The sequence below is a fragment of the Rhinopithecus bieti genome, unplaced genomic scaffold (genome assembly GCF_001698545.2).
Source record: "Rhinopithecus bieti isolate Rb0 unplaced genomic scaffold, ASM169854v2 scaffold_15006, whole genome shotgun sequence".
Classification (NCBI taxonomy): domain Eukaryota; kingdom Metazoa; phylum Chordata; class Mammalia; order Primates; family Cercopithecidae; genus Rhinopithecus; species Rhinopithecus bieti.
In genome coordinates this window covers 305,983-325,448 of record NW_016808074.1, presented here as the reverse complement: position 1 = coordinate 325,448, position 19,466 = coordinate 305,983, and the positions used below count along the sequence as shown (strand labels likewise).

Genomic DNA, 19,466 nt, shown 5'->3' with positions numbered 1-19,466 from the left:
CACTTTGGTGAGGCCGAGGGGGCGGATCACAAGGTCAGGAGATCGAGACCATCCTGCGCTAACACGGTGAACCCCGTCTCTACTAAAAAATACAAAAAACTAGCCGGGCGAGGTGGCAGGCGCCTGTAGTCCCATGCTACTCGGGAGGCTGAGGCCAGAAGAATGGCGTGAACCCGGGAGGCGGAGCTTGCCAGTGAGCTGAGATCGGCCAGTGGCACTCCAGCCTTTGGGTGACAGAGCGAGACTCGTCTCAAAAAAAAAATATATATATATATATAAATATTTTTAATTTTTGTGCATTAAAGTGCAGAGTAACTGTCTTTAGTAGCAAAGACATGTTGGAATTTTCCTCACTCATTCTTCTATGGTATAGTTTCTTTGCTGTGTTAATTCTTTTTCTATTAGAGGATTTTTTTTTTTCCTCTCTTTTTCTTTTCTTTTTTTTTTTTTGGAGACAGGGTGTCACTCTGCTGCCTAGGCAGAGTGCAGTGGTGCCATCACGGCTCACTGCAGCTTGGACATCCCAGGCTCAAGGGATCCTGCTGCCTCAGCCTCTCAAGTAGCTGGGACTACAGGCACATGGCTAACTGCCTGGCTAATTTTTTATTTTTGTAGAGATGGAGTTTTGCCATATTGCCCAGGCTAGTGTTGAACTCCTGGACTCAAGAGATCTTCCTGCATTGGTCTCCTAAAGAGCTGGGACTACAGATGTGAGCCACCATGCCCAGCCCTCCATTTTTTAAAATTATTGTTTATTGATTTTTATTTATTTATTTTGAGACAGTGTTGCTCTGTTGCCCAGGCTGGAGTACAGTGTCACAATCTCGGCTCACAGCACCCTCTGCCTCCCAGGTTCAAATAATTCTCATGCCTCAGGCTCCCAGGTAGCTGGGACTACAGGTATGCACCACCACACACAACCCATTTTTGTATTTTTAGTACAGACAGGGTTTTTCCACGCTGGTCGGGCAAACACCTCGGCCTCCCAAAGTGCTGGGGTTACAGGTGCGAACCACCCGTGCCTGGCCCTAATTTTTAATTTTCTCTTAAAAATTCCTCACCACTTGTTCCAGAATTTGCGTGTGTGTGTGTGTGTGTGTGTGTGTGTGTGTGTATATGTATGTGAATGGGTGTAGACAAGGTCTCCCATGCTAATCTTTTAATCCCTGGCCTTAAGCATTTTTCCCACCTCTGCGACCTAAAGTGCTGAGATTACAGAGCATGAGCCACTGCACTTGGCCTTTTCCTCAATTTTTTGTGCACAATATAATGCCTGTATTTCCCATACATTTTTTATTTTTAATCTGCATTAACATGTTCTCTGTCACTTTCTTAAGTCTAAGCATTCAATAATGTATTAAATTAAAACTAGGTTTGTAGTCTTTGCCAATTTCCATGATGTAAATGCTTGTGTTATAGTCAATATTCTTTTTGATTTTTAGTCTATCCTTATTTGGTGATTTTAGATAGGTCGTGGTTATAAGGTTAGAACTATATACACATAGATATATTTATAGCAATACTTTTGGTTTCATTAAGCATTCACTGAGTGCCTACTTAGTGTAAGCATTTTATTAAAACTACTTATTGGCCGGGCGCGGTGGCTCACGCCTGTAATCCCAGCACTTTGGGAGGCCAAGACGGGTGGATCACGAGGTCAGGAGATCGAGACCATCCTGGCTAACACGGTGAAACCCCGTCTCTACTAAAAAATACAAAGAACTAGCCGGGCAAGGTGGAGGGCGCCTGTAGTCCCAGCTACTCGGGAGGGTGAGGTAGGAGAATGGCATAAACCCCAGAGGCGGAGCTTGCAGTGAGCGGAGCTTGCAGTGAGCTGATATCCGGCCACTGCACTCCAGCCCGGGAGACAGAGCGAGACTCCGTCTCAAAAACAACAACAACAAAAAAACTACTTATTAAATCTCCCATCTTCCCTACTAGATTCTAAGGTTTGAGAAAGCCAAGGCCTTTTTTCCTATTCACTACTGTGGTCCCAGTTCCTAGGAAGATCATAGTGTAAGAGGCCCTGAGGAAACATTTATGCAAGCTACATAAAGGAGGGAAGTAAAGAATCCCAGTCCCAACACTGGTGTGTTCAAGTGTGTCCTACAGTCCTGGAAGGCCTGTCTGTACAAAGTGTGAAAAACAGGAGTTTTGGAGTGACCTGTGGGTAGCGTGAACAAGAACTCACTTTGGTAAAGGTTTGTTTGTTCATGCCTTCTTTCAACAATAGAACTCCTCAGCTAAGCATACAGTCGCGCTGTTGCTTCAAGCTGTCACTCCCTCCTTTCTGTGCCCCTACCCATACTCACCCCCAACCCTCTTACCCCCTCTCAGGCCATGGATCCACAAGGCCAAGCTTACTCTACTCTTCCAACCCCAGCCATGGTCAATTTCTTTTTCCTTTTTTTTTGGAGACATAGTCTCACTCTGTCACCCAGGCTGGAGTGCAGTGGTACGATCCTGGCTCACTGCAACTTCCACCTTCCTAGTTCAAGCGATTCTCCTGCCTTAGCCTCCTGAGTAGCTGGGATTACAGGCGCCCACCACCACACCTGGCTAATTTTTATGTTTTTAGTAGAGACAGAGTTTCACCGTATTGGCCAGGCTGGTCTCAAACTCCTGACCATGTGATCCTCCCGCCTTGGCCTCCTGAAGTGCTGGGATTACAGGCATGAGCCACTGCACCCGGCTGCCGTGGTCAATTTCAAACTGCCATACTGATGTCACTGAACCTGCAGTTGGGAAGACTTTCTGGTAACACACCTTTGTATTCTGTTTCCAATACACTGATAGAGTATCCACAGATAGCCAGAAGAGTAAAGATGACAATAAAACAGTAAAATAATCAGGAAGTGGCAAGTTTTAAATATTTGGTTTTTAAACAGTTTTATTAAGATATAATGAACTTAAATTGTATGGGTTTTTATCCTTCACCTTAGAAGGGGTTCAGTTGTGTATTTTAAAATATATATTTTGATGTTTTTATACATCTTACATTCCCAAAACCAAATGTTTCTTCCAGCCCTATTCAATTTATCCTTTGCAACATAAATTACTGATAGAAAGACATATTCTGCCCTTCTGCCCTTTGTAGGGGCTATTTTCAAATATGTCTATAAATGGAAGACGTCATTATAAAACCTGATGAACCCTTTCCCAGTCTTCTATCATTTATCTTTTTTTTTTTTTTTTTTTTTTGAGACAGGGTCTATCACCCAGACTGGAGTGCAGTGGTGGATTTATCATTTTGTGGTCATTCTTTTTCTTTTTTTTCAGCATTAACTATCAAGCAATTCATGGTTGTTCTTGTTCCATCTGTCCCTATGTGGATTTATAATTATAGATATTTCATTAAAGGCATAAAGTCTTCAGATTGCATTTCTAAATTTTAAGGACTCTTTCCTAACTATAAGATTAATATACAAAATAAAAATGTATATGTGTACAAAATTATAAGTGTTTTATATACAGTACTGAATTGTATCAACTGCTACTTATTTAAGACACATTGCTATCAGCATACAAAATATATTTGATGTTTAGTAGGTGTGTCGAGTTTATTAACCTATATGTACTGCTTACTTCTTTAATATTTATGTAACGTTGCTAAACTGCTTGTACATTAGAACTTCCCTGATTGTTGATTTGGCTTATTAAATCTCAGATTCTGTTCAGTGTGTTCACCACTCACTCTGCTCCCCAGTCCCAAGTATTTCCTGTATACTAGATATTGGTGAAATGAGTGATTAAGATCTGTTCCAAATGGACAGGTTTATGGTGGTGACAAACCTGGAAACACTGTGTCCTTTGCTACCACAACATGAGCAGCCTGGAAATAAACATTACAGGTATTGTATGTGCTGGTTGTGAGACAGGTGTACAGTGGTGACAGCACAGCCTAGCAACATACACACACATCTGTGGCATACACTGACAGATGCAGGAAACTGACACCCCCCAGCACAGCCTGGAGATGGGATGGAGATACTGACACACCATAGCAGTCTCCACAGAGACTTGTGGGACAGACACGTGCTAGGGACAACCAAAAATCTGATGTGTGGGGCCAGGTGCGGGGCTCACGCTTGTAATCCCAGCACTTTGGGAGGCCGAGGCGGGCAGATCACAAGGTCAGGAGATCGAGACCAGCCTGGCCAACGCGGTGCAATCCCATCTCTACTAAAAATACAAAATTAGCTGGGTGTGATGGTGCGCACCTGTAATCCCAGCTACTCAGGAGGCTGAGGCAGGAGAATTGCTTGAACCTGGGAGGCAGAGGTTACAGTGAGCCGAGATCGCGCCACTGCATTCCAACCTGGGCAACAGAGCAAGACTGTGTCTCAAAAAAAAAAAAAAATCTGATGTGTGGGTCACAAACACAATTGCAGTATTTCTATGGGCCAATTGTGAAGAGGCAGGCACAACCTGATGTGATACTACTACTCCCTACACCCCTCACTGCGTACTAGAGGATGTACTGATGAGGGAACTGGTTCATACCCCAGCACAACCTGGAAATGCACATGTCTGAGCAGATTTGACCTAGGAAGGAGAATATTATGTTTATGGGCTTTATAGGAGGGCTCAGCCCAGATTCAGCCAGTTTCAGAAGTAGTTGGTCAAGTACAAGTGGGAGAAGGAATGCTCTTGGGGATTAGTACTCATTGTCAGTCATTGATTTTACACAGGGCTGGGGAGGAGCAGTTGGGACTAAGGACACCTGCTAGAGGGGTTGGGAGGCGAAAGCCAGAGATACATGATGGTCATGCTGGACATTCTCAATTCTTCATCTTCTCTCCCAGTGTCTGCAGTAGTGACTGATAACTGAGTGACAGTTCAGTATGGTGTAGAGGAAGCATCCTATGGCGGTGTTTAGATGGAAGACTGAAAGGACCCTAGGAATGAATCATTGCATGTGGTTGTGAGAGAGTGATGTGTTTGGAGTGACACCAGGGACCCTGTTGGAGGTGTTCAGGCAGTGGCAATGCTGACCATGGGAAGTAAGTTTGCGGGGAAGGACTTGAGGCCCCAAGTGGCAGTGTCCCAGTGTGGTTACTCATGTTCTGGGCTTAGCAAACTTGGCACAGACTTGGCAGAGAGGAATCAGCCCAGAGTCTCCTGCATTTCCAGTCAGAGGAATAAAGGGACCAAGGCAAGCCAACCCAGTTCAGCATAGACCTCAGCTGCTTATGTGAGAAACACACTCACCCCAAACCCAAAGAATGGACTAAAAGGCATGAAGAACAGCGAAAGTGAGACTTTCATTAACAGTTTTGCAAGATCAGGGGGTCTGGTGTAGGCAGGCACATCTAGGGTAGTCACAACAGGTAATTTATCTCCTTGCTCTCAAGTCCCTCCTCCCACTCATTGGTCAAGTACTATGGGGTTACAATCTTCCCAGATGTCTAAGTTTCATTATCCCCCTTACAAGGTTAAACCCTGGTCCCCTTTACTGCTTAAGTTTTGATTTCCAATAATGAAACTTTCTTCCCTTTTATGGCCTGAACCCTCTTCTACATTCTGTGCACCTATTGTGACCTTCTAGGTGCATGAGCCATGCGGTTTGTTACATTTGCAGGCTGGCTGTCAGTCCTTAGATTTATCATGCCTTGAAAATGGGCTATTTAAAATATTTTCTCACACTTGGCAGCCGTGGTTGTGTATGGATGTTGCTTGCCCTCTCTGAACTGCAGATACATTAAGAGACAGGAATGATCATTCCTCTCTACTCTTTTTGGGGGGAAGGAGGAATAAGTAAATGAGGTAATCCTTAGGAAGCTGGTCAATATTAGCTCCACATGAAAACAGTAGTCTTGGCCAGGTGTGGTAGCTCACGCCTGTAATCCCTGCACTTTGGGAGGCCAAGGCGGGTGGATCACGAGGTCAGGAGTTCAAGACCAGCCTGACCAACATGGTGAAACCCCATCTCTTCTAAAAATACAAAAATTAGCTGGGTATGGTGGCGCGCACCTGTAATCTCAGCTACTCAGGAGGCTGAGGCAGGAGAATCGCTTAAACCCGGGAGGCAGAAGTTGCATTGAGCCGAAACTGCACCATTGCACTCCAGCCTGGGTGACAGAGGGAGACTCTGTCTCAAACAAACAAACAAATTAGTAGTCTTGATTGTCAGCATCCAGGGAAGTGTGCACGGTGCCGTGGGGAACCTGAGAAGGGCTCTCAGAAGAGTCAAAGGGAAATGGGGTCTGGCACCAAGCACAGACAGAATAGAAAGGTAGTGGAGCTGAATTCCCCAAGACCCTAGGTCCTACAGTCTGGGTTTGAATCCAGGATTCCCTATTTCTCTCCATGGGTTTATAAGGAAGCGACACACTCTTGGGGGCTTTCTACTCCTGTGCAAGATGGAGATAATGAGTGGACCCATCCAGGGGCCATGAAGATGATGTACAGAGCTGAGGTTTACAGATCATGGGTCAGAGAGGGCTTCATGCATAGCCAGTTGTGGTGGTTGGCAGCTGTTGTTAGGGTTGTGATTGCCCTCAACTCATGAGGGGAGGGGAGATTCCTTTGGGAATGGGGACCAATGAGGAGAGGGGGATGGAGATATTTACAGCTCAGACCCCATTTTCAAGGGCTGCAGGTCTCCCTCACCCACCCCATGTACTTTGCTCATCATACCACTGGGCTCCTGGCCCAAGCAGCTTCCAACCTGGCTGTCCCAGCCAGGAGATCCTACAGGGCCACAAGGCCCAAAGATGTGAAAATATCCAAACTGAAACAGAAAAAAAAACCAAAAAACAGAATACTACCAAAAAGTGTGTTCTGGAAAGAGGCAAAACTGAGACAGAAGCAATATCTGTTTAGATAATCCCAGAAAATTTTCAAAAATTGGTAAAAGGTATAAAACTCTGCATATCTCAGAGATAATAAATATGAAGAAAACCACATACATACGTATTTTAGTTAGCAAGACTTCTAAGAAACAAAGCCAAGGACAAAATATTAAAGCTGGCCAGGGCTGAGGATAAACACACTGCTTTCAAAAGAGCAATAATTTGAGCTTATTCCTCGAAAGAAATGATGGGAGCCAGATGGCAATGGAAGGATAACTTTCATGTGCTATGAAAGAACACCAGTCTCAACCTGGAATATTATGCCCACCTTAAATGTTCTTCAAAAATGAATGACAGGTAAATATATCTTCAGAGGAAAAAAAAAAGAATCTATAGCTAGCAAATCTACTCTAACAGAATAATAAAGGGAAGTCTTTGGGCAGAAAGAAATGGTGTGAGAGGGAAATACAGAATTGTCTGAAGGAATGAAGAACAACATAAGCGGATAACAAAGATAAACATCAGTAAATATTAATTTAGTACTGGTTTATACTGTCAATTTAATGGCAGTCAAATTGGGAACCCATACCCAGAAGGATGATGGTTCCTATTTTTCCAAATCTTCAAATAACTGTTTCCTCCATACAGGAGAAATGTTAGACTTTCGTTCATACATTCTCCTACTGAATAATGAAGACTAAATTCTCCTTTGTGGGGACATCATGAGTTAAAAGCACCTGGTACAATCACGTGACACAAAAGGAAGGGGTATCCTTTTACATTTTTTTGAAGCACTTTTTTTTTTAAGTGCAAATATGGGAAAGACTAGCATCTCTAAGTAGTGACATTTGTCAGAAAATGTGTAGGGGAGCATTAAATCTGTAATGTAACTTTTCTAGACAGCAAAGCATGGTAAGTTTGACTGCTGAGTTGCCCACAAAACGATCAGAGATTATTATTGTTAGAATAGGGGAAAGGAAAGTGATGTTTACTTAAGGAGAAGTAGCAGAGGAGACTAACGTAAATCAAAATGTATATATTAGATAAAGGTCCCTGAGGATAGAAGAAATAGAATCCATAGAAAAAAAAAAAAAGTCATGTCAAAAATACTGAATGAAAAACATTATGAATTGGAATCTCAGCTTCAACTGCCAATATCTACATTGCAGAACTTCACCCAATTCAGTCAAGAAAACTATACAAACAATGTTGAGTTTACATTCTAGTGAGGGGGAAGAAAACAAGTGTATCCAGTAGTTATAAATGTACTAGAAAGTGAAACAGTAAGAACAGAGTGTGACTGGTGGAGGGAAACCTCAAAGGACATGGCATTTGAGTTTACCAGAATGATGGGGAACCAGCCATGAAATATGATCATGCTGCTGAAACTAACAGATTTAAAATGTATGCTGGGCAACAAGAGCCAAACTCTGTCTCAAAAAAAAAAAAAAGGCCAGGCGCAGTGGCTCACGCCTGTAATCCCAGCACTTTGGGAGGCCGAGCCAGGTGGATCACGAGGTCAAGAGTTCGAGAACAGCCTGGTCAACATGGTGAGAACCCCCTGTCTCTACTAAAAATAAGAAAATTAGCCAGGCGTGGTAGCGGGTGCCTGTAGTCCCAGCTACTCGGGAGGCTGAGGAGGAGAATTGCTTGAACCCGGCGGGTGGAGGATGTAGTCAGCCGAGATTGCACCACTGCACTCCAGCCTGGGCAACAGAGTGAGACTCCATTTCAAAAAAACAAACACAAAAACAAAAAAAACCACTCATCTGTATGGTTAGTTATTTTCACCTGTACTTCTAAAACAATTACAGTTCCTACTATAATCTTGCCACCTGTGGTGCTACCCTATGGAATTCAGGATATCAAGGCATATAGGACCTGGGGAACAGATTTCCCCCACTAGCACTGAACACAATGCAATACTCCTTGTGAACAAGAGAACAATTTCATGTTGCCTTCAGAAGCACCAAAGGATGTCATAGTAACTGCTGCCTACTCAGGCTGACCTCTATGGCATCCAGGATATAAATTAGGACAATACCCTGTAGTTTTTTCTTGGAGGCCTTGAATAGCAATGAAAACTAGGCTCAAACTAGAGAGCGAGCTATATTCTGCCCTCCTACTGCCCCTGTCTCTGTTGAGCTACACAATGGGAATCTCCAAAAAAAGGTATTCACCCCTTCATGTTAGCAGAACCCATACAGTGACTAGAACCCCCAAGATTTATGAGGCCTTTATTATTGTACAAACCAAGGCAGTAAGAGGCAGGTGGTTCCCACAGTTGGTGATCTGGAGGCTGGAAAACTCTATCAAGAGTCATGTGACACCAACAATATCCTGAAATATGTAGTCCCTCTTTTCAGGTCACCAGCAGAGTCCTCTGGGCCAAACCGGGTCAGGTCCATGGCCTAACTCATCAGAAAGGGAAACAAAAAAGAAAGGAATAAATGCTTAGGCTATTTACAAATTCCTCCCACGAATGGGAGAACACCAAGGTTCACTTACCTGAATACACTGGGGTGGGCGAGTGGTGCACACTGGTGGTCACCTGCCAGGCAGTAGAGGTAAAATGGCTTCCACTACAGTATCAGCAGAGACATACATCTGACATGGGCCCTGGGCAGGGCAAAAGGTGCAATGCAGTTCCCACATACCTGGAATTTATGCAGATGTTCAGATATAGGATGTTCAATTCAGGCTGATGCCACCCTCATAAGGGATCCCCTTCAGAACTGTTGTATCAACTGGACATCCCTACATATCAAAGGTGTCTTTCCCTTGTGCATTCTGTGGCACTCAATGAGATAACGGCCTTCAGCTGAAGCTTTCTCACATTCACTGTGTACTCAAGGAATTTCTCCAGGGTGCTAACAGATTTTCCACATTTGCCACTCAAGGCTTTTATCGACTATGAATTCTCTGATGTTTAATAAGGCTAGAGTTATGGCTAAAGGATTTCCCACATTCAGTGCACTCATAAGGCTTCTCCCCAGTGTGAACCCTTCTGTGCTTAATGAGGCCGGAATTTTGAGTAAAGGATTTCCCACATTCAGTGCATTCATAGGGTCTTGATCCAGTGTGAACTCTCTGGTGTTTTCGGAGACTGGAGCTGTAGGGAAAGAACTTCCCACATTCACTGCACTCATAAGGCCTCTCCCCAGTGTGAACTCCCCGATGTTGAAGGAGTGCAGACCTTTGGCTAAAGGATTTCCCACATTCGCTGCACTTATAAGGCCTTTCTCCAGTGTGAACTCTATGGTGTTCAATGAGGCTAGAGTTTTGGCTAAATGACTTCCCACATTCGCTGCACTCATAAGGCCTGGATCCACTATGAACTTTCTGGTGCTTTATGAGACTGGAATGATATGTAAAGAACTTCCCACATTCACTGCACTCATAAGGCCTCTCCCCAGTGTGAACTCCCCGATGTTGAAGGAGTGCAGACCTTTGGCTAAAGGATTTCCCACATTCACTGCACTCATAAGGCCTTTCCCCAGTGTGAACTCTCCGATGTTTAATGAGGTTAGACTTGTTGCTAAATAATTTTCCACATTCATCACATTCATGAGGTCGTACTGCAGTGTGAACTCTCCAGTGCTGAATGAGACTAGAGCTTTGCCTAAAGGACTTCCCACACTCTCCACATTCATAAGGTTTTTCTCCAGTGTGAACTCTCCAATGGTCATTGAGACTGTAGCTTTTGCTAAAGGATTTCCCACATTCACTGCATATGTAACATCTTTCTGTAGTGAGCGTTCTCTGCTGCTGAACAAGTGTGTGTTTACGGCTGAATGCTTTTGTGTACTCTCCACAGTTGTAATTAGTTTTTCTTCTGTGACTGATGGCCCCACCGTCGCTTCTGCTATTTGATTGGTCCCCAGTGTGAGTGGCCTGTTGATGGAGAAATCCCAACTTGGCCAGGAAGTCCTTCCCAGCTTCTCTGCAGGTGGAAGGCTCCCCTGACACATGGAATGTGCAGGTCTTCACAAACAAGGCTCTGTCCACATTGCCTCTGAAATGTTTTTCTCCAAGGTGCTGCTTCCGGTGATGAACATCTGCAATGAAATACAATTACTTCTCACATGCCCCACCCCTATATAATTTCTGCCTATGATGTGTCCCCTCGGACCCAGCCAAGAGCAAAATGTCTCTCAAGACCAAGCTACACATCTCACGGTGGGGGGCCTTCTGGGGAGAAAGACCTGTCTTGGAAGTCCTGAGTTGGGTCACTCCTTCTAAAGAAATGCTCTGCTCAGAAGGTGCCTCCTCATCCACCACTCTATGCCAAAAACCTAAAAGCAAGAAATGCTAGTGAAGTGCACAATAACTATGGTGGGAGGGGGCAGCCCCTATACAAGTGTGTGTATGACAAACTCAGGAACAAGTCCATGGGATTGTTTGCATGACAGTAGAGTTGGGTTTGGGCTGCAGATGAGGCTGCATAGCAATTCTAGGCTATAAAGATTACAAGAATGGGCTGGGTGCGGTGGCTCATGCCTGTAATCCTAGCACTTTGGGAGGCCAAGGCGGGCCGATAAACAAAGTCAGGAGTTTGAGACTAGCGTGGCCAATATGATGAAACCCCGTCTCTACTAAAAATACAAAAATTAGCCTGGCATGGTGGTGGGTGCCTGTAGTCCCAGCTACTTAGGAGGCTGAGGCAGGAGAATCGCTTGAACCCGGAAGGCGGAGGTTACAGCAAGACAAGATTGCACCACTGCACTCCAGCCTGGGCGACAGAAGGAGACTCCATCTCAAAAAAACAAAACAAAACAAAACAAAACAAAAGATTACAAGAATGTGGGAGAACTCAAGAGGTACAGGCCACAACCATGAGGTATCACAAAGAGAGAGGCAGGGTCTAATACTAAATTCTCTGCAAACAACTTTTGCAGAAGCTTATCTGCTGGTGACACTTGAGTGCTATGTAGAATAGTATATGCAAGCCCAAGGAAATACGACTGCAATGCAGCAGCTGGCCTTCAAGGACTGTTTAAGAGTATGTGCAAGGACGGGCACAGTGGCTCACACCTGTAATCCCAGCACTTTCGGAGGTCAAGGCGGGTGGATCACGAGGTCAGGAGTTCAAGATCAACTTGGCCAAGATGGTGAAACCCCATCTCTAAAAAAATACAAAAATTAGCTGGGTGCAGTGGCAGGCGCCTGTAACCCCAGCTACTCAGGAGACTGAGGCAGGAGAATCACTTGAACCTGGGAGGCAGAGGTTGCAGTAAGCCGAGATCACGCCACTGCAATCCAGCCTGGGTGACAGAGTGAGACTCCGTCTCAAAAAACAAACAAAAAAATAGTATGTGCATACCTCATGACACACTATGTAGAGACTAACGTTGGAAAGAACTGCAGATGTAGCAGTGAGAAAAACAGGTAAAATATGGAGTCCAGAGATGTGAGGATTAGCCCCAGGCTGGATGTTAACAGCAGAAGTGACAAGCAGTAGAGCTGACATGTCAGCAAAATGTCAAGAATGGTGAAGGGAAACTGGAAGTGAGCTGTGACCACTAGCATTGGCATCAAAATGCTCGCCAAACAGAATAGGTTGCTGCTATGATACGGCATCTGGATAATGTAAGTACTAAGGGAAGAAAGAACAGAAGAGTAGCCTGCACTGTCCCACAAAATACTCAGCACATGACAGCCCACAGGAAAAACACACACACACACAAATACTACAAAGAAAATTTCAGAGGAATACTTTCTAAGAAGAGTCCATGGTCTACATAAGTAGTGACCATGTCAGTGACAATAACCTCTGGCATAGGCAGGCATAACGAAATGCCAGCTATGGGATGGAAGTAGTAGCTGGGGCACACAGGATCCTCAGATCTGGAAAAAGTCACCCAGACATGGAGGGGGAAATCAAGGTGGGATGCACTTGGGTGACTGCAAGACTGCAGACTCTGCATCCTTCCCTGTGAGGCTGTGGGGAGACAGGTATGGGGGCTCCTCAAGGAGAGGAGAAGACAGTATGCACACCTTAGTCTTACCAATGACAGAACTATGCAGGGAACTGAGAAAGAAGCAGAGCCCATAGTCTTGTCATGAGAAGGACAGACCTGCTGACAGGGAAAAGAGGAAGGGCACAGACCAGCTAAGGGCACAGGAATGGGTAAAAGAACCTTACCTAGGGAGGTTAAAAGAGCCAAGTTCTCCAGCATCACATCACGGTACAGGCATCTTTGAGCCTCATCAAGGAGACCCCATTCCTCCCAGGAGAAGTGTACGGCCACATCTTCAAAGGTCACAGTGCCCTGCCACAATGAGAACAGATGAAACCACCAAGAGCCCCTATCCCAAGGACCCACAATGCATACCCCCTCATCTTTACCCCATGCCCATTCTCTTCCCAAGCTCCCCAACTGAGAGGAGAAACCAGCACAGGGATAAATAGGCATCTAAGCTGGAGGCCTGGCATGGAAGGATCCATACTATCACATCATGAAATCCCCTGGAATGTCCAAGGTCATCTAAGTCTCAATACCAGGGCCCTGCAGCTGTCACTTACTCCCTTTCCAGATGCACGTCATTCTTCAGAATACACATCCCTCCTATCTCCAGACACCACAGCCCCAAGCCCAGGGCTGCCACCTCACTGCCCACACCATAGGCATCTCCCTGTTCTTACCCCCCATGTCACTGTTTTAATCTCATCCTCTTTACCCCATTAGTGAAGGCAGGATTGCCACACTAGGGTTATGGATATGGCCAAATACACAATACCTGACACTAGAAAGATGATACAGCAGCAGGGCACAGTGGCTCATGCCTGTAATCACAGCACTTTGGGAGGCCGAGGTGGGCGGATCACGAGGTCAGGAGTTCAAGACCAGCCTGACCAATATGGTGAAACCCCATCTCCACTAAAAATACAAAAATTAGCTGGGCATGGTGGTGGGTGCCTGTAATCCCAGCTACTTGGGAGGCTGAGGCAGGAGAATTGCTTGAACTCAGGAGGCAGAGGTTGCAGTGAGCTGAGATTGTGAAACTGCATTCCAGTCTGGGCGACAGAGCGAGACTCCATCTCAAAAAAAAAAAAAAAAAGATGATACAACAGTTTATTAATCATATGTCCATAGAACCTGGGAGATGAGGACAACATGTACCACACAGCGTCACACGGGGGTCTAGTCCAGAAAAAAAGTGAATAACCAAAAGCTGTGGAATGCAAGCACTTTGAAAACAAAAAGATCAAGTGCCCCTGGTTCCCACAATGGGCTTCTTTGGAAAACTCCATGGCCTGGTAGGGAGCTGAAATCTGCTACAAAGTGATAGGCAGAAACTGTGCCTGGTCCCCTTGATAAAAAGGGTTGTCTGTCTGGGAGAAGAGTAGGGAGGGAAACTTGTACTCACGCCGTTTGATGTCACCCTGATTTTACCAGAGGTCATACTGGGCCTTAATTTTAGACTTTACACCATAACTTAGCACACAGCATCGAGGATATGCTTGACAAATTCAAACAGGATCTAATACTACCCTAGATCTCCCAGGGCATCCACTAGTGGTAGCAGCCCCAAATCCTATGAAGGCTCCCTGGCTGGCTCCATTTTTTGCCTTAGACTTAGGCCACACAGAACCACATGTGCATCTCAGATACCCATGGCCGTATTATACTTCTGTGATGTACTTGCTATCCCCTTGGCAGTGACAACCTCCTTCTGTCCACTTAACACTCAAAGACTAGCTCCACTGATCACCTGCCCGAGGCCAAGTGACTGTCACAGATGACCACACTGGCACCTGGCCTTATCCTCCAGGTTGAATAAAACACTCCCAGCCCCATCAAAGTCATCAAAAAATCCTGGTGATTCCACAGAATGCTGAATAAGCACTAAGGAAAAAAAGGACAGCCATTTGCCTCAAATACACCTATGCCTCTGCATTCACCTTACATCCACTCTTTCCTTGAAAGCGTATGCCACCTGCCCAACTATCCTCTCCAAACACCCTACCTCCATAGCCACTAACCTCCCTTACCTCTGGTTAGAAAGCCCAAGAACATCACCCACTTATCCAACCAAAAGGCCTGGTCTTTAGCCCCCACTCTGCCCTTCCTGACCAAATAACCTGTACCACCATGCCTAAAGATTAACCCTTCTAGGCCGGATGCAGTGGCTCACGCCTGTAATTCCAGAACTCTGGGTGGCTGAGGCGGGTGGATCACCTGAGGTCAGGAGTTTGAGACTAGCCTGACCAACATGGAGAAACCCCATCTCTACTAAATAAATATGAAATTAGCCGGGCGTGGTGGCGCATGCCTGTAATCCCACCTACATGGGAGGCTGAGGCAGGAGAATTGCTTGAACCCGGGAGGCGGAGGTTGTAGTGAGCTAAGATCACGCCATTGCACTCCAGCCTGGGCAACAAGAGCAACACTCCATCTCAAAAAAAAGAAAGAAAGAAAAAAAAAGATTAACCCTTCTAAATGTAATCCACAGCTCACTCACCTTAGTCCACACAATAACCACCATATTTTGGATGTCTCCATTCTGAAGCACTCCCCAGATTTGCAGACCTGGGTGTTCAGCCACCTACTTAATGCCTACTTAATGTCTCTGAAACATCTCAAACTCTTACATGACCAAATAAAGCTCCTGTTGTCTCCAGTGAATATTACTGTTAATACCAACTTCTCCATCTCGGTTGAAGAACTGTGGGGTCATCGCTGAATCCTGTTTCACTCCCTTGCTGTCTACATCAGAAAATTTAGTTGCCCCCTTTAAAAATTTGCATCCAGAATGCAACACATCTCCTAATCAATGACTCTGGTCCATTACCCTGGACTGGCTGTAGCTTCCACTCTGATCTTTCCTCCTCCCTCAACCCCACAGTCTGCTCTCCACGCTAACAGGATGGACCCTGTTAGGACTTTAGCAAGATCACCTCCCTCTTTTAACCCATACCTCCCATTACCTCCAGAATAGGTACCCAGCTTTTCAGGCAACCACTGCAGTCCTGACTCCTTTCCCCTGCTCTTTGTTCCCAGCTAAAAGGAAAGAGATCTATGGTTTCCTCAAAAATCTCAGCTTAGTTTTACTAAGCACTTGGACCTCCTGATACCAGTGCCACAGATAACCTTTCACAAGTTTCCACTGGCTGCCAAAAATGGGAACACCTCAGTATAACCCCTGGCATGGACGTAGAGCCCTGGGCTTGGAATTTCTCCAGGGCACTAGACCCAGGATTGGGGTAACAGCACTTTAAGAATACTAGAAAACCACAATCCCAAGAACATGTGGGTGAGGGTGGGGGCTACTGAGGGACTGGAACACTCCCCACTTCCTATGTGAGTTCCCTACGCCCTTCTACAACTAGGAGTACCAGCGAAAAGAGGAATGCATCCCTGGTGAGACTCGATGGGCTTAAGCCTCCCTGTACCCCTGCCTGGCCCTGAACTCAGGCTGGCTGTTTTACTTTCGGGCCTCAGTGCTGTCACCTCTTGCCACCTCAGGGCAATGAAAAAAAGTTGCAGCCTCCCACTATCTCAATGTCCTCATCGCCCCATCGCTGCTCTTCCTGTGAACAGTCTGGAAAAGTTTTTAAACCCTAACATAGGGCGGGCGCGGTGGCTCACGCCTGTAATCTCAGCACTTTGGGAGGCCGAGGCAGGCGGGTCACTTGAGACCAGGAGTTCAAGACCAGCCTGGCCAAAATGGTGAAATCCCGTCTCCACTAAAAATACAAAAAAGTAGCCGGACGTTGTGACGCAGGCTTGTAATCCCAGCTGCTGGGGAGGCTGCGGCAGGAGAATCGCTTGAACCCAGGAGTCGGAGGTTGCAGTGACCCGAGATCGCGCCATTGCACTCCAGGCTGGGTGGTAAGAGCAAAACTCCGTCTCAAAGAAAAAACAAAAAACAAAAAACTAACATAAATGGCGTCCCTCCTTTGTTCAAAACTCTCCGTGGCTTCTAGCGTCCTCACAATGAAGATAAAAACAACCCTAGGAGTAACTCCGCCTCATATTCTTCCTTCCCTGCAGAAAACAGCTTTCCGAATCCTCCTGGCTGGGTCGCGCCTCCGACCTTTGCACGCGCCGGCTCCTCCGCCTGTCACGCCCTCCCACACCTCGTCACACGCAGTGTCGGAAACGGGGCCCCACCCACGAGCGCCTCAGTGTCCCCGACCCTGGGCTGCGGGGACGCGAGCACGCGCCCCTCACTGACGGCTTTAGTGGGTGGGGGAAGGCGTGTGAGGCGGTGAGACGCGGCACTCACCTGAGCTGGCGCCCTCAGAGCGGCCGCTGCCATCAGACTGTGGGGAGAGCTGGGCCGGGAGCGGCGGGCGACCAGGGTAGGGACCCGGGGACAGGCCTGACGTGGGTCACCCAGGGCGGCGTCGCACGGCTTAGACGCTTTCGTGCAGCAGGGACGACGACTCCCCTCACGCCTTCGTGGCCCCAACCCGGCGCTCTGCTGTCTCTGATCCGGTGAACACACCCCAGAGAAGCCAAAATGGCCGCCACGAAGAGGACCTCCCCCCCCCCCACCCCGCCAAAAGTCCCTCCCTTTCTTTTTGTGACTCTCGTAGAAAGTAGGTCTTCTGAGCTCTTACTGGCTTAGTGGCAGTGGCGTTCAACGCAGAGCATTCTGTGTAATGTAGTTTCCACAGATTCCCGAGGTCGGGGCTGGGGACCCTCTGCACCAGCCTCTTGGAGTAAAAGCGAAGCTCCAGGGCGCTGGGCGATGAGAAACGGCTTATCCAGGTCCTAGGGCAGTGGAGGGGTTTCGCCCTTTCTTAAATGGGTCGTAATCAGACAGCGTATCAGAAGTGCCATCTGCAACTGATCACCCAAGTGTTTGGGGAATATTATTTCAAACTTCGTAAAGTTCAGCAGGCTCCCAGAGGCTAAAATTATCAGACGCTCCCTAAGGCTGCCAATCCAAATATGCAAATCATTCCATAGAGCCATTCAGACACGAAATATATCCACTAATAGGGAAGCTAATAAACATTACCATATTAAGTTTATTACTTTTTCTTTTTTTCTTTTTTTTTAGACAAAGTTTCCCTCTGCCCCCAAGGCTGGAGTGCAGCAGCGCCATCTGGGATCACTGCAGCCTCCGCCTCCCGGATTCAAGCGATTCTTGTGCCTCAGCCTTCCAAGTAGCTGGGACTATAGGCGCACACCACCACGCTCAGGTAATTTTTTGTATTTTTAGTAGAGACGGGGTTTCACTATGATGGTCCCAAACTCCTGACCCCAGGTGATCTACCCGCCTCGGTCTCTCAAAGTGCTGGGATTACAGGCATAAGCCACCGCACCCAGCCTCTATCATATTACATTTCAAATGTATGCACTCGGAAGCATTGAAGTCAGTCTGTGCACTCTTGGTCAGGGACAGGTGAAAAACTACTTCAGATAGTGGCATGATAGTGCCTCCAGAAGATAGAAGGGAAATGTTGGGTCACCTTGAAGCCGTAGTACAAAGGTAGAATTGTCTGTGATTCCAACAAAAAACATCTTTTGTCTGCATAGTCAATTATTGTGTCCAATTACTGTGTCCAGTCAATAACTGTATCCAATTCACTGAGCAACACTTTTATCCATTTCATAATTCTTACTTGATATCTGAGATATATTCAATTCCTTTTAGAAGTCTAACATCAATCTCAAAAAAAACAATGAAAGAAATGCTACTTTGATAAGAGACAAAGGGGAGAGGTGGGACTTCTTAATCAGAAAGCTGGTGAAATGCACTTGAAGGAAGTGAGAGATGAGCCATGTGCGTATTTTTAGAATAAATTCCAGGCAGAAGAAGCAGGTTACTAGAATGCCTGGATGGATGGAGACGTCACAGGGCTCTTCAGCATTGGAGGGCCTAGGGCTTCAACCCAGAAGGCCTTCATCTGCTTTGCTGGCTGCAGAGACACTCAGGGTGTATAGGTGAGAAATATCTATGGGATGGAGCTTGATTTCAGAAGAATTAATAACAGAAATTCCCACGAGGGACTTTTATGTCCCTCTGGCTGCATGACCCAAGCCAGCCTAGCCATTTATGCCAGGTAAAAGCCAGCTGTAAAGACACGGAAAAATTTCAGAGTTTAAGCAGCACATTCTAACTCCCACTGCCTTTCTTTGCCAAGAGTCAAACTAGATAGCCAGATGTCCCCAGAGATAAGCATAAAATTGTCCTATTCCAGCTATAAAGTATCTCTATTCTCCACAGTCATCCCTTTGTTGGCTGGGTATTTTTAATTACAAATCACTCCTTCTTAATATTACCCTACATAATTTTCTCTATTTATAGAACAGAACAAAAAGGGCAGCTGTCAAAATACTTTGTGTGCATTATTTGAGATGTGGGTATTGCTTCAAAGTATTTCAGAAAACGAAATAGCTCAGCACAAAGGTGTTCATAATCATGCACAAGATTGGCAACTATTTTACCTCCTTCCATCATCAACTTTAAGAACAGTATCAATAGATTCATTCAATTCAAAGTTAATTCTAGTTCCTCTTCTAGCCAGTATTTTCCATGGATAGAACATCTTGTGGTTGTTTTAATTCAATTTCTCACTTTATTTTATGATCTATATCATTATCATAAGCTTTGTTTGAAATGTGTTAGTCAATTTGTGATGCCATAAAGGAATACCTGAGATTGGGTAATTTATTAAAATTTATAATAAAATATATAAGAATATAAAATAGG

General features: G+C 45.8%; 1 protein-coding gene across 2 annotated transcripts; it reads right to left on the bottom strand.

Moving 5' to 3' along the window:
- Positions 1-9,000: 9,000 nt before the first annotated feature.
- On the bottom strand, positions 9,001-17,854 carry ZNF154 (zinc finger protein 154). 2 transcript variants are annotated; one of them, XM_017885410.1, is made up of 4 exons: positions 17,028-17,854; positions 12,940-13,066; positions 9,303-10,852; positions 9,001-9,205 (listed from the first exon to the last, which is right to left on the bottom strand). In XM_017885410.1, exons 1-3 carry the CDS (start codon positions 17,058-17,060, stop codon positions 9,699-9,701), a joined length of 1,314 nt encoding a protein of 437 aa, XP_017740899.1. In that variant the 5' UTR covers positions 17,061-17,854; the 3' UTR covers positions 9,001-9,205; positions 9,303-9,698. The 2 variants fall into 2 exon arrangements, with proteins under 2 accessions (XP_017740899.1, XP_017740898.1); XM_017885409.1 differs by lacking the exon at positions 17,028-17,854 and having other exon boundaries at positions 12,940-13,639.
- Between the last annotated feature and the right edge of the window lie 1,612 nt (positions 17,855-19,466).